This window comes from Loxodonta africana, chromosome 27, assembly GCF_030014295.1.
Source record: "Loxodonta africana isolate mLoxAfr1 chromosome 27, mLoxAfr1.hap2, whole genome shotgun sequence".
Taxonomy (NCBI): domain Eukaryota; kingdom Metazoa; phylum Chordata; class Mammalia; order Proboscidea; family Elephantidae; genus Loxodonta; species Loxodonta africana.
In genome coordinates, this window is record NC_087368.1 from 11,567,915 (window position 1) to 11,581,142 (window position 13,228).

General features: G+C 42.5%; 1 protein-coding gene across 4 annotated transcripts in view; it reads left to right on the plus strand.

Moving 5' to 3' along the window:
• The window catches only part of NEK11 (NIMA related kinase 11), a 369,518-nt gene that overhangs the window by 192,881 nt on the left and 163,409 nt on the right, over positions 1 to 13,228 (plus strand). For all 4 annotated transcript variants that reach the window (XM_010600488.2, XM_023540043.1, XM_023540045.1 and 1 more), the window contains one exon: positions 9,206 to 9,363. In XM_010600488.2, coding sequence (XP_010598790.1) covers positions 9,206 to 9,363 — 158 coding nt within the window. The remainder of the gene's footprint in view (positions 1 to 9,205; positions 9,364 to 13,228) is intronic.

Here is a 13,228-nt window from a genome sequence, read left to right on the forward strand (position 1 = left end):
ATTATGGTGAGAGCCGTTTTTAAAAGTATCTTTTGGATATTTTTGTGCTTTCTGGGAGAAGAAGCAGAAGGGTGCAGGCAAGTCTGTTAGATTTCCCAAATCACAAGTCGTTTGATCGCCAAGCTCAGCAAACATCAATCAATTCTGACACCATTATTAGATGTGTATAGCAAGGCAGGGTGGTGTCCTAGCTGGAGCGGAGTCTGGGGCACCTGGAGAAGCCACGGTCTGTCAGCGTATGGCATCACACTCCTGGTAACCTTGGCTGAGTCCTCCAAGTTGGCAGGCCTGTAGGATGTGGCTAGAAATTTTAGTAGGAAGACTTGTTTTTTGATTGTTCAAAGTTATGACTACATCTGGTATGTAAGTTCAAATTATGTGAGAAAGAGGTCTCTTAGGGGAAAAAAATCTATGTCTCTTCCATCTCCTTCTCCCCCGTGCAAAAAGGCTAGCAAATTCTTGCATGAGGTACTATGTGGTAGTTTGGAAGTCCCCATTTCTTAGGAATTAATGCATTTATTTATGTAGCAAGAAGTTCTGAGTGTCTCATCTGTGCCACGCCTTGAAGCTACCACGGTGAGCAGGACAGACAAGATTCCTGCCCTCCTAGAGGTTAACACTGAGCAGCCATTAAGTGCTGGTCTTGGGGGTAAATTAGTGGGTCTCAAACTAAGTGTGGAGCAGGATCACCTGGAAGGCTTGTTAAACCGTGGATTGTTGGACCCCAGCCCAGTTTCTGATTCTGTAGGTCTGGGGGTGACCTGAGAATCTGCATTTCTAACAAGTTCCCAGGTGATGGCTGCTGCTGCTGCTGCTGCTGTTCTGGGGACCATGCTTTGAGAACCTCTCTGCTAAACTGGTTACGTGCATTTGCTCCTGGTGAGGGTCATCTAGGATGTGAGGGTCATCTAGGATGTGGTGGCCACGCAGGCTGACATAACTCCTTCTAAACAACAAAGTTCCTTTAAAAAAAAACAACTTGGTTTTTGCCTTTTAGGCCAAGTTCCAGTCTCATGATAACTGGCTCTTTTTTTTTTTTTTTTCCGTTTTCTTTAACTCTCGAATATATTTCCTGATCATTTTCGATCTTTAAAGAGCTGGTGCGATAATATATGAAATAACATAGAGTTTCATTTAACAATTTCACCGGTATGTCATTTCCTCCTTGAAGGTCCTATAAGATAGAGCAGTAGTTCTCAAAGTGTGTTGCCAGACCAAGCAGTATGAGCACCACTTGGGATCTTCTTAGAGATGCAGAACCTCAGGTCCTGCTGTGGTGAATCAGAAACTCTGAGCGTGGAGCCTAAGCATCTCACGAGCCCACCACGGGATTCTGATGCACTATCAAGTTTGAGCGCGCCTGAGATAGAGGGAAGTGAGAATTGGGCTGGATCTGAGTGAGGGCCCCTGGCACTCAATATTCCCAAGTCCCTTCAGACAATCTACCAGGTATGACTGAGTTTCACCTTTCCGATCTCATAAGTCAAAAGTCATGGGGAAAATAAGTTTATTTGTGAAGTTGTTTTAGTTTTTTTTTTAGTAGCAAAGATGAAAATTCCCACTAAGTAGCACCACCACTAAGGTAGCACCACCACTAAGGTAGCACCACCACTAAGGTAGCACTGTTGTGTGCTGTCACACTAATCTTTAGAAAAAAAATAGGACCCTTGTGTTCAACAGGAGAGCTGTGTGACTTTTGGTGGGTTATGAGTGTGGCTGAGTCTCACTTCTCAGCAAAATGGGCATAACAATGTCCTCCTGGTCTATCTTGAAGAGTTGTTGCACTGATAAAATGAAATAATGGGTGTGAATGTGCTTTTAAAACTGTAAAGTGCTGTGCAGGTATAAGGACCATGACTTTGGGCTGCTCACCCTCAGCTTTGTTCTTACCCATCAATAAGATGGGATTAGCCCGTTATAACTCCACAGAGATTATGTGCATAATTGAGACATCTAATGGCACAACAATTTGAGATTTTCTAGAGTTATTTCTTTTGTCATTTTTTGTGTTTAACATCCAAAGATTGGAAGATGCTGAGATACTATAGAATATTATACCATAGTGATTCTATTTGAACTTGTGACATTCAAGAGCTGTGGTTCTCAAAGTGTAGCCCCTGGACCAGCAGCGTCAGCATCACCTGAGAACTTGTTAGAGATACAAATTATCAGGCTCCACCCAGACCTACTAAATCAGCAACTCTGCATTTTAACCAGCCCTCCACGTGACCTGGTGCTTAAATCTTAGAAGGTCAAGGGCCGGACAAAAAACCACCCTTTTCCTGGAACAGGTGATTGCATCTCTTTTTCTCCAGCGTGGATTTGCAGCATCCGTGTCCAAGCCCGGGCAGCCATTATTGGATTCTGTCGTCAACACACTTTGTCACTGTCTGCCCAGCACAGAGAGCTGAAATGCCATTCCAGTGCATCTGTTACGACACTGACTTCAGGGTTTGAGGAAATTAAAGCTATTTATCACCGACCATTTTTCCCTCAGCGACAGGGGAAATGAGCCTGAGCCTCACATGGCTTCAATTTGGACCCATGTGTGAAAAGCACATGCTTGACATATCCAGCTTGAGCACACTTAAATTTCTTTTGACTTTTCCCTTGGAAAATGAGCCTTGTGAATAGCACCAAGCTTGTGTTGCTTGTGTAAGAAATGCTGGTGATGGATCCAGCCCAGTTTGTTTTGAGACTTAAGCATATGTGGCAGGATGGCACTTTCCCCCTTATCATTTCTTCCTTTCTCCCCTTCCTTGGAGGAGATCCTTGATAAAAGAGGGAAAGAAACTAAGATAATTTGTACAGTGAGGCATGTCATGGGAGGAGAGGTTTCATGTTTTAGCAAGAGAAGGGTTTGTATGTGTTGTAGCGCTACTACTCGTCTATTGCCTGTTTTTATAAATAAAGTTTTATTGGAACATGATCACACTTATTTGTTTATATTCTGTCTATGACTCCTTTCAAGCTGCAAAGGCAGGGTTGGGTAGTTGTGACTGAGTCTGTATGAAACCACAAGGCCTAAAATTTTTGCTATGGCCTTTACAAAGTTTGACATCCCCTATTGTAGTGGTTCCCTCTAAGTGGCCTAGAGGGAGCCCAGGTGGAACCAATGGATAGGAAGGACAATGAGGGGAGGACAGAGTAGCTAAATGCGCAAGAGCCCCTGCGGAGTCCAAAAGGAGGGAAATCAGAGAAGTGATTCCTTATTGCCTATCTGTGTTGGGTTCTGTATGGATCGAGAAGTTGATTCTATTTGAAATGTAAAGTATACATTTGTAATTTATAATATTTATATTTCTTCCTGGTGATGGGCATTACATGTAAAACTATGGAGCGTTTGCCTTACTACTTTCAATAGTAACTAACATTTACTGGATACGTACCATGTGTGCAGCACTTGGTATCCATTATACTATGTAGTGTTCACAACATCCTGTGAAATCGGTACTATCATCTCCATTTTACAGACGGCAAAACTGAAGTGCAGAAAGTTGGGATAATGCCCAAGGCCACGGAGCTGGTGTTGTTAGGTGCCGTTGAGTAGGTTCTGACTCATAGCAACCCTGTGTACAACAGAACAAAACCCTGCTCGATCCTGCACCATCCTCACAATCATTGTTATGTTTGAGCCCATTGTTGCAGCCACTGTGTCAGTCCATCTTGTTGAAGGTCTTCCTATTTTTCACTGACCCTCAACTCTTCCAAGCATGACGTCGTTCTCCAGCAACTGATCCCTCCTGATAAGATGTCTAAAGTATGTGAGGTGACGTCTCTCCATCCTTGATTCTAAGGAGCATTCTGTCTGTATTTCTTCCAAGATAGACTTATTCTTTCTTTTGGCAGTCCGTGGTATATTCAGTATTCTTCTCCAATAGCATAATTCAAAGGCGTCAGTTCTTTGGTCTTCCTTACTCACTGCCCAACTTTCGCACGCATATGAGGCAATTGAAAAAGCTATGGCTTGGGTCAGGTGCACCTTAGTCTTTAAAGTGGCATCATTGCTTTTTAACGCTTTAAAGAGATCTCTTGCAGCAGATTTGCCCAGTGCAATGTGTAGTTTGATTTCTTGACTGCTGCTTCCATGGGTGTAGGTTGTGGATCCAGGTAAAATGAAATCCTTGACAACTTTATTATGATGTTGCTTATTGGTCCAGTTGTAAGGATTTTTGTTTTCCTTATGTTGAGGTGTAATCCATAGTGAAGACTGTGGTCTTTGATCTTCATCAGTAAGTACTTCAAGTCCTCTTCACTTTCAGCAAGGGAGGTTGTGTCATCTGTATAACACAGGGCATCAATCCTGATGCCCTGTTTTTCTTCCTATAGTCCAGCTTCTAGGATTATTTACTCAGCATATAGATTGAATAAGTGTGGTGAAAGGATACAACCCTAACACACACCTTTCCTGACTTTAAACCAGGTAGTATCCCCTTGTTCTGTTTGAACGACTGTGTCTTGGTCTAAGTACAGGTTCTTCTTGAGCACAGTGAAGTGTTCTGCAATTCCTGTTCTTTGCAGTGTTATCCATAATTTGTTCTGATCCACACAGTTCAACTTTGCATAGTTAATAAAACACAGATACACATTTTTTTTGTATTCTCTGTTTTCAGCCAGGATCCATCTGACACCAGCAATGATATCCCTCATTCCATGTCCTCTTCAGAATCCGGCTTGAATTTCTGGCAGTTCCCTGTTGATGTACTACTGCAACTGCTTTGGAACGAGCTTCAGCAAAATTTTACTCATGTGTGATATTAATGATATTGTTCAATAATTTCTGTATTCTGTTGGATCACCTTTCTTGGGAAGAGGCATAAATATGGATCTCTTCCAGTCACTTGGCCAATAGCTCTCTTCCACATTTCTTGGCATAGATGAGTACTTCAGCGCTATATCCATTTGTCAAAACATCTCAGTTGGTATTCTGTCAATTCCTGGAGCCTTGTTTTTCACCAATGTCTTCAGTGTAGCTTGGGCTTCTTCCTTCAGTACCATCGGTTCTTGATCATATGCTACCTCCTGAAATAATTGAATGTCGACCAATTCTTTTTGGTACAGTGACTCTGTGTATTCCTTCTATCTTCTTTTGATGCTTCCTGCTTTTTTAATATTTCCCCTGTAGAATCCTTCAGTATTGCAACTTGAGGCTTGAATTTTTTCTTCAGTTCTTGCAGCTTGAGAAATGTTGAGTGTGATTGTCCCTTTTGGTTTTCTATCTCCAGGTCTTTGCACATTTCGTTGTAATACTTTACTTTGCCTTCTGCAGCCACCCTTTGAATCTTCTGTTCAGCTCTTTCATTTCTTCTGTTCACTTTAGTTATTTGATGTTCAAGAGCAAGTTTCAGAGTCTCTTCTGACGTCCATTTTGGTCTTTTCTTTCTTCCCTGTTTTTTTAATGACCTCTTTCTTTCTTTATGTATGATACTCTTGGTGTCATTCCACAACTCGTCTGGTCTTTGATCATTAGTATTCAATGCACCATATCTGTTCTTGAGATAATCTCTAAATTCAGGTGGAATATACTCAAGGTAGTATTTTGGCTTTCGTGGACTTGTTCTAATTCTCTTCAGGTTCCATTTGAACTTGCATATGAGTAATTGAAGGTCTGTTCCACAGTTGGCCACTGGCCTTGTTCTGACTGATGATATTGAGCTTTTCCTTTCTCTTCCTACAGATGTAGTCGATTTGATTCCTGTGTATTCCATCAGGTGAGGTCCATGTGTATAGTTGCCCTCTATGTTGGTGAGAAAAGGTATTTGCAATGAAGAAGTGGTTGATCTTGCAAAATTCTATCATGCCATCTCCATCATGGTTTCTATCACCAAGGCCATATTTTCCAAGTACTGATCCTTCTTTGTTTCCAACTTTCGAATTCCAGTCACCAGTAATTATCAATGCATCCTGATTGCATGTTCAATCAATTTTAGACTGCAGAAGTTGGTGAAAATCTTCTGGTGTTAGAGCCATGATTTAAATGCAGGTCTTTTTGTTACCAAAACCAGCATTATAAACCAGTGTTTTTCAAAGTCTGGGCTGTGAAATCAATTGCAAGTTACAACTAGCTTTTTATTTTTTTTAAATTAAGTAGAATGGAAAATTCCAGAGTGCATCACATGTAATGTGGATAAGCTTTGATATATGAAAATTTTATTTTAGTTATAAAGACATTTATTCACACGCACATGCACACACACACGTTTCTGTGCACTTGGTCAAAATGTAAACCACATTTCTTACTGCCATAGCCAAGTTTGAAAGCAAGTATTCTTTCCTTGGGTTGGGAGGGGAAACCCTGGTGGCGTAGTGGTTAAGTACTACAGCTGCTAACCAAAGGGTCAGCAGTTCAAATCCGCCAGGTGCTCCTTGGAGACTCTACGGGGCAGTTCTACTCTGTCCTACAGGGTCACTATGAGTTGTAATCGACTCGATGGCAATGGGTTTGGGTTTGGTTTTGGTTTTGGTTGGGTGGGGAGGGGAGGATAGGAGAGAAAGAGGACTAGACAGGGGAAGAACAAGAGCTAGAGGTGATGAGTGAGTGAATGAATGAATAAATGTCAAAAAGAGACTTAGGGAGAGGAGAGGAAGTGGGTAGGGAAGACTCAGGGAGGGGTGGGAAGTGGGTGGAGGATACTCAGGAGGAGGTGGGGAAGACTCAGGGAGAGGGGAAAGTAAGTGGGGGAGACTCAGGGAGAGGGGGAGGAAGTGGGTGGGTAAACTCAGGGAGAGGGGGAGGAAATGGGTGGGGGAGCCTTATGGAGGTGGAAGAGAGGGAGGGAAATTCAGGGAGCGGGGAAGAGAGGGAAAGAGACTGGGGGGGTAGCGGGTACAGAAGATGTAGGGATGGGGGAAGAAAGAAAAGGGGAAAGGAGACGTAGCACAGGGGTTCTGTCCACCATTGCACTCAGCAAGCACTTGCCCCTACTTGAGGCATACTGGAGCCCTGAACTGTTGTCTTCTTAGTGGATTTTAGTTTTCATGTACTTTCTCCTTCTGTAGCCCATTTGTCATTCTGAATGTGAGCCTAATAAAGGTATGCATTTTTCACAGAAACATGGCCTCTGTATACAAATTTCATCTGGTGCTCAGCTGACCAATGTGGATTAGAGATACCGAGAGAAAGTATGAGATTTCCCAATACACCCCTTCCTAAGCAATTGACAAAAGCAATTATTAATATATGTAGTTTCTGTCTTTTGAGCTGACTAGTTTGGATTCCACTGTACTGCCTGTTGTGTTTTAGTGGGAAACCATAAATTAACAGATTTTAAAGCCTCCTATTATTAGGGAAAGAAAGGAGCCCTGGTGGCACATTGGTTAAAGCACTCAGCTCCTAACCAAAAGGTCAGGAGTTTGAACTGCTTCGTGGGAGAAAAATGTGGCAGTCTGCTTCTATAAAGATTTATAGGCTTGAAAACCCTATGGGGCAGTTCTCCTCTGCCCTATAGTGTGGCTATGAGTTGGGATCAACTCAGTGGCAATGGGTTTGGTTTTTCGGTATTGTTAGGGAATTTTATATCCATTAAACATTTTACTTTTCAAAAGATTCTGGAGTCAGCTAATGAAAAGCCTACGATTAAAAAAAAAATGATTACAGACGTGAAAATTGGGTGAACGTTTGTATAAAGCTTACCTATTTACAGACTGCTTTCCTAAGAATTGGGTTATCGAATCCCCATGGCTACCCTGCTTGATTGCCCTTATGCCAGTGTTACTGGAGAAATTGGAGCTCTGTAAGTTTAAGTCTCTTGCCCAGGTTCTCCTCTAGGAGGTGGTAGAGCTAGGTTTTTTTTTTTTTTTCTAAGTCTCTTGCCCAGGTTCTCCTCTAGGAGGTGGTAGAGCTAGATTCAAACCTTGATTCTCTGACCCCAAATTCCGTATTTTTTTCCTCTAGACAGAAAATAGGAGCCCTGGTTGTGCAGTGCTTAGGAGCTGCGCTGCTAACAAGAAGGTTGGCAGTTGGAACCTACCATAAAGATGTGGCAGTCTGCTTCTGTAAAGATTTACAACCTTGGAAACCGTATGGGGCAGTTCTACTCCGACCTATAGGGTTGCTATGAGTCTGAATAGACCCGGTGGCAACAGTTTTGGTTTGGGCTTTTGACAGAAAACAGCAAAAGGGGATGAAAAAACAGTGCTGTGTGTTACAATTTAGGATAATTTTGTTTACAAGTCAGGGTATGGTACAAAGGCTAAAATGCCAACTATTTCACCATGGCCAGGTATCATTATGTAATTTCCTCCTCCCCCTGCCAAGGATATTTTTCTATTTCTAGGTCCCCATTAGCAAATTGGATTTGGTATCACTATTTTTTTTGATTCATTTTTTTAGCCTGTCTTGTATAAAGATTGTTATAAGCACTAACTGTGTTTTTAGTTACTGATAATGTTGCACCAAGTAACTTGGGTAGCCACTTCTTGGCGTCAGCGTAAGTGGGTGTCCTTTTTTAAAAATAAATGCTGTGTGTAAATGGGGGTGGAACCCACCAGAGCGAACTCCATCTCAAAAGCCTTCATAGCCTGTGAGAAAAGAATTGTAAGGTTTTGCCTATTTACCAAAATGTCATTGTTATAAATTCTATCTATATTGTTTGGTCTCACTACTAACATTTTCTTTAAAAAAAATTTCCAGGAAGAATGCTGGCCTAGCTCCCACTGCCTCTGCTAAAACTTCAATGTGAGTTGTGGAACAGGGTCCTGTAGCCAGGGCTCCTTGCCCTGCTTTTGCGCCTAAACCAAACCAAAACCAAACCTGTTGCCATCCAGTCAATTCCGACTCATAGTGACCCTACAGGACAGAGTAGAACCACCCCATAGGGTCTCCAAGGAGTGGCTGGGGGATTCAAACTGCCGACCTTTTGGTTAGCAGCTGAGCTACTAAAAACTGCCACCAGGGCTCCCTTTTGTGCCTGAGTCCTCTCATTTGTAATAAGGATTCATGCCTCCAAATAGGAAGACTTTAAAGCAGATAGACTTTTCTTGTTTCCTTGTGTCATTTGCCCACCTTCAAAAGGTGGAGTCTCGTTGCTGAATGTTAATTACATTCAACCAGGTACTTTCAGGAAGCTAAGATTCAGCTCTACACTGCACAAAAGCTTCATCAGTACAAACAAAATGTACATCTCTGGGAAAACACAGGGGAACCCAACCTCATTATAATTTTAATAACTGTTGGGACCTGATTGTTATTTATTCTTTATTTCAGAGATCCCAGAAGACCCACTTGTAGCTGAAGAGTATTATGCTGATACATTTGATTCCTGTTCTGAAGAGAGTGAAGAGGAAGAAGAAGAAATAGTGTTCTCAGGGCCAGAGGAGGAGGTCAAGGACAAGGAGCCCCAGCCTGCTTACAGAACAAACCAGGTACATGCAGCTCCCTACCAGAAGTAGTGGACCCCTAAGACAGTCAAGGGAGTTTTACAGTATGGAGTTGGGGGTAGAGGATTACAGTTTGTTATAATGGCTCCAAAGAGCCCTGGTAGTGCAGTGGTTAAAGTGCTTGACTGGTAACCAAAAGGTTGATGATTCAAACCCACCAGCTGCTCTGTGGGAGGAAGATGTGACAGTTCACTTCACTAAAGATTTACAGTCTTGGTAACCCTATGGGGAAGTTCTGCTTTGTCCTGTAGGGTCACTATGGGTCAGCATTGACTCGATGGCAGTCGGTTGGGTTCGGTTTTTTATAATGGCTCCACAGGGCTTTCCATGGGATAATTCTTGTTTTACAAAGTTCAGGGGCAGGTGGGGCATCATGGAATTCTGAGAATCTGGTCCAGACATGTTGATGAAGGGGGGAGGACAAGACCATTGCTGCCTAGCCTGTGGCTAGAGGAGACAATAGTTGCTGGAAGTGGGGGAGAAGTGCACTGAAGAGTGTCCCATATATAGCTACTGAGGCTCTTTAGCCGGGATAAACAGATTTTTTTTTTAACTTTTCTGACTGGTAATTAGATTTGGGAGTTATGGCTCAGTGAACAAATATGTAAAGACTGGCTTAGTCCCAGAGATCCTCGGCTTAGGTGATGGTCTTTCTAGCCACTTCCAGCCTCTGAGAACCCATCTTTATATCTTGGCCATAAGCCAAGGAATAGCCCTGACATATGCTTTCTCTGTTCAATGTCTGTGGGAGAGGAAAAAAGCAAGAGGTAAGTGAAGAGAACGCAGATGATTTGAGATAATTTATGATCATATACTTCATTTTCTTCTTGGCCCTTAACCTGATAACCTTTTCAACCCGAAACTTCATAAGGTAGAGAAGCTTTTTGTAAACTGGGAACCATTAAGTCATGAAAATAAAAGTTAAGCAAGGATACCTGAGTCAGTGGAAACTTAATGGGGGCGTGATTTTTGGAAAGGAGAGCAGTTGCATACAATCCAGTCAACCATTGTTAATGAAGACTAAGCAGTGCATCATAATATTCAATAAATACAACAAATAACAAATGTCCTTATGTTGTATATAAGAGGAGAAAGAGGCAGCGAGAAGGGAACCAGTACGGTATGGGTATGGGGCTAAAAAGAGAAAGGGGTGAGAGAGAGAGAGAAGGAGAAAAGATTGGGGGGGGGGGGGAGATGAGAAAGGGAGGAGAGAGAAAGGTAGCCTGATAGACAAGTACATGAAGAGAGAAATAAATGTTGAGAGAAATACAGTGAGAAGAGGTAGGGGAGGGGAAAGAAGACACATGGCAGGCAGCTGGCTCAGTGATCTCATGAACTGGAGGTCAGATGATGAGGAGCCAAATGAAGGATGCAGAGCAAAAGCCAGTGAGCTTTGCCAGAAAGTCCGTATATATTGGATGCAGACCACACCCCCAAGGAAACTCCTTTCCAACTGATTGGCTGCTCATGGCAAATCTCATCATGGAGCTGATTACATTATATTAGATCTCATCATGGAGGTAATTACATCATTATAGAACAGTCAAACCAATGAAAATCATGGCCCAGCCAAGTTGACACACAACCTTAACCATCACAAGGATTAAATGAAATAATGTAATAAAGTAATGAGATATTAGCTATTATTATGAAATTATCCAGCCATCTTTCAGTCTTCTTATGATAAACTGCCAAAACTCATTAACGATAAAGTGAGATTTTACAATAGTATAAAAAACATCCCATCCCTTCTTATTATTTCTTAAGACAGATGATAAATATAAGGGCATCAGTTTTGCTCCCAGGTTTGAGCATCTGTCACATATTATGTGACAGCTTGTGATTGATTTTAAATAATCTACTGGGCAGTAATCTAAGGCCTCTAGCACATATTTTTTTCTCACAAAATTGGGTAGTTATCCTTATTTTCCAGATGGGGAAACTGAGTTTCAGAGAGAAAAGCATCTTGCCTGTGGTCACCTAGCTAGGGAAGGGTCAGAACCATGCACCAGGCCCAGGTCTATCACCCAGGCCACGGTTTTTTTTTTTTTTTCCTACAGAAGGTTTGTCAACCTAAAAGGGACTTGGCTTAGAGAAACAGGAGTGGAAATCACAGTAATTTGTAGTAGCGATAGGTCATTACGATCCCATTTCTTTTTCCTAGTAATTTGATATACTTTCCCTTCTCCAAAGGTGGTGAGTGTGGAGTTGTAATGAGTGTTGACTCTCCCCTCTTTAAATTATAAGCGATGCACACATAGCAGCTAAAGAACGCAATCCTGAGACCCCATCATTTTGGCTTTGTGAAACAGGTGAATCCTGGGGCCGTCCCCTTGATTTGCCTCTTCTCCCCATCTTCAGTCTCTCCTTGGCCTGTGAGTGTGCCATGTTCGGTTTTAATGCTCATCATACCGTGGCTTTTATCTGAGTCGATTCCCCTCCTCCAGCTAGGGCAAAAGTCATATCATTTTTACTTTGATGAGAGAAGAGTTTCAATCCTATGCTTCCAAAAGAAAAATAGCCATAAGCTTCATTGTGATTGATTGCTGAGCCCCTTGTTCCGCCCATGAAAACCTTTCAGCAGCAGCATCTCCAAAGTACAGTTTTATTAAGCACCTAATTGCTGTTGATGGTCAGTTGTTTTTCTGCTGTTAGAGAGAGCATCAATAACACCTTTTATCACAAGCCATTATCAAATTGTTGGTAGCTCCTCTGGGAAATCTACGGTCACCGAATTGGAACGAGCCTCTTAGATCTCAGGAGACTACTGTTTGTAGCTGTCATCATAACAGGGTTCTTGACAGTATTTGTGGGACCCCTCATTGAAAAGTGTTCCATGCATTCTAATGTTTAGGGCTGAAGGCTGATGGGTGTTTTTGTAGACTCTTCTATATTTTCCCTTACTGCCTTGATCACCTTTTTCCACTCTGAAAATAATTAATGTCACATGCTAAGTAGACTGTAATGACGTGATGGAGAACTCCCTTGAGTGCCCTTCACTGGAGTTTTAAGAGGGCTCTTCAAGACCATGGTGTTTGTTCTTGTTAAGATGAAGGACTACAAAGACCCAGTTTTTCCAGCTCATTCTGAAGTTTTCAATACTTATTTTCCAAATCCTTTAGTGATTCTGAAATTTTTTTCTGCGTAGTGAAGTATTAGGAAAAGCAGTGATGATCTTCTGCTTGGAACATTGCCACAGCGGCAGAGAGATAGATATGGGGTGGGCAAGGCCCAAGGCTCTATTAAGGACTCTCAGGTCAGAACGTCATGAGGATAGGTGCCTCTAGGAGCATCTTACGAAAGTGGAGTCATTAGTTTAACAAAGTCATGATTATTATAACAGTAACAGCTAGCATTTCTAAAACCTTCGTTCTGTGCCTAGTACTTTACATGCCATGCCAGTTCAGGTCCTCCAGGAAGCAGATGACAAGACAGAATTAGAAACGAAAGGGAGGTGCCTGTGAAGTAGGTAGGGAGAGCCTCAAACCATGATGCTGGTCTGATACCTTTGAGGGGAAGGAAGGAAGGAAGGAAGGCTGGGTGAGAAAAGCCTTGGACTGCAGTGTAGTTCAGAAAAAGTCTTGGCCAGGCTGATTAGGGAGTCCAAGGTCAAAGACTCCTCCCAGGACAGGAATCCTGCACTGGGCAGGAATGACCCACCTCCAGTATCCTCACCATTCTCTCCTTGGCTGGGAGCAGCCCAGGGAGAGTGAACACTGCAGTGTATCCCAAAGGCATCTGACAGCACCTATGGACTTTCATTCAAAGAGCGATGCTCTAGAGTGAGAATGCGCAGAGAGCTGTAAATCTAAAGTGCCCCAGCTGCGTCTCAGTTTTTGTGTTTTCTCTC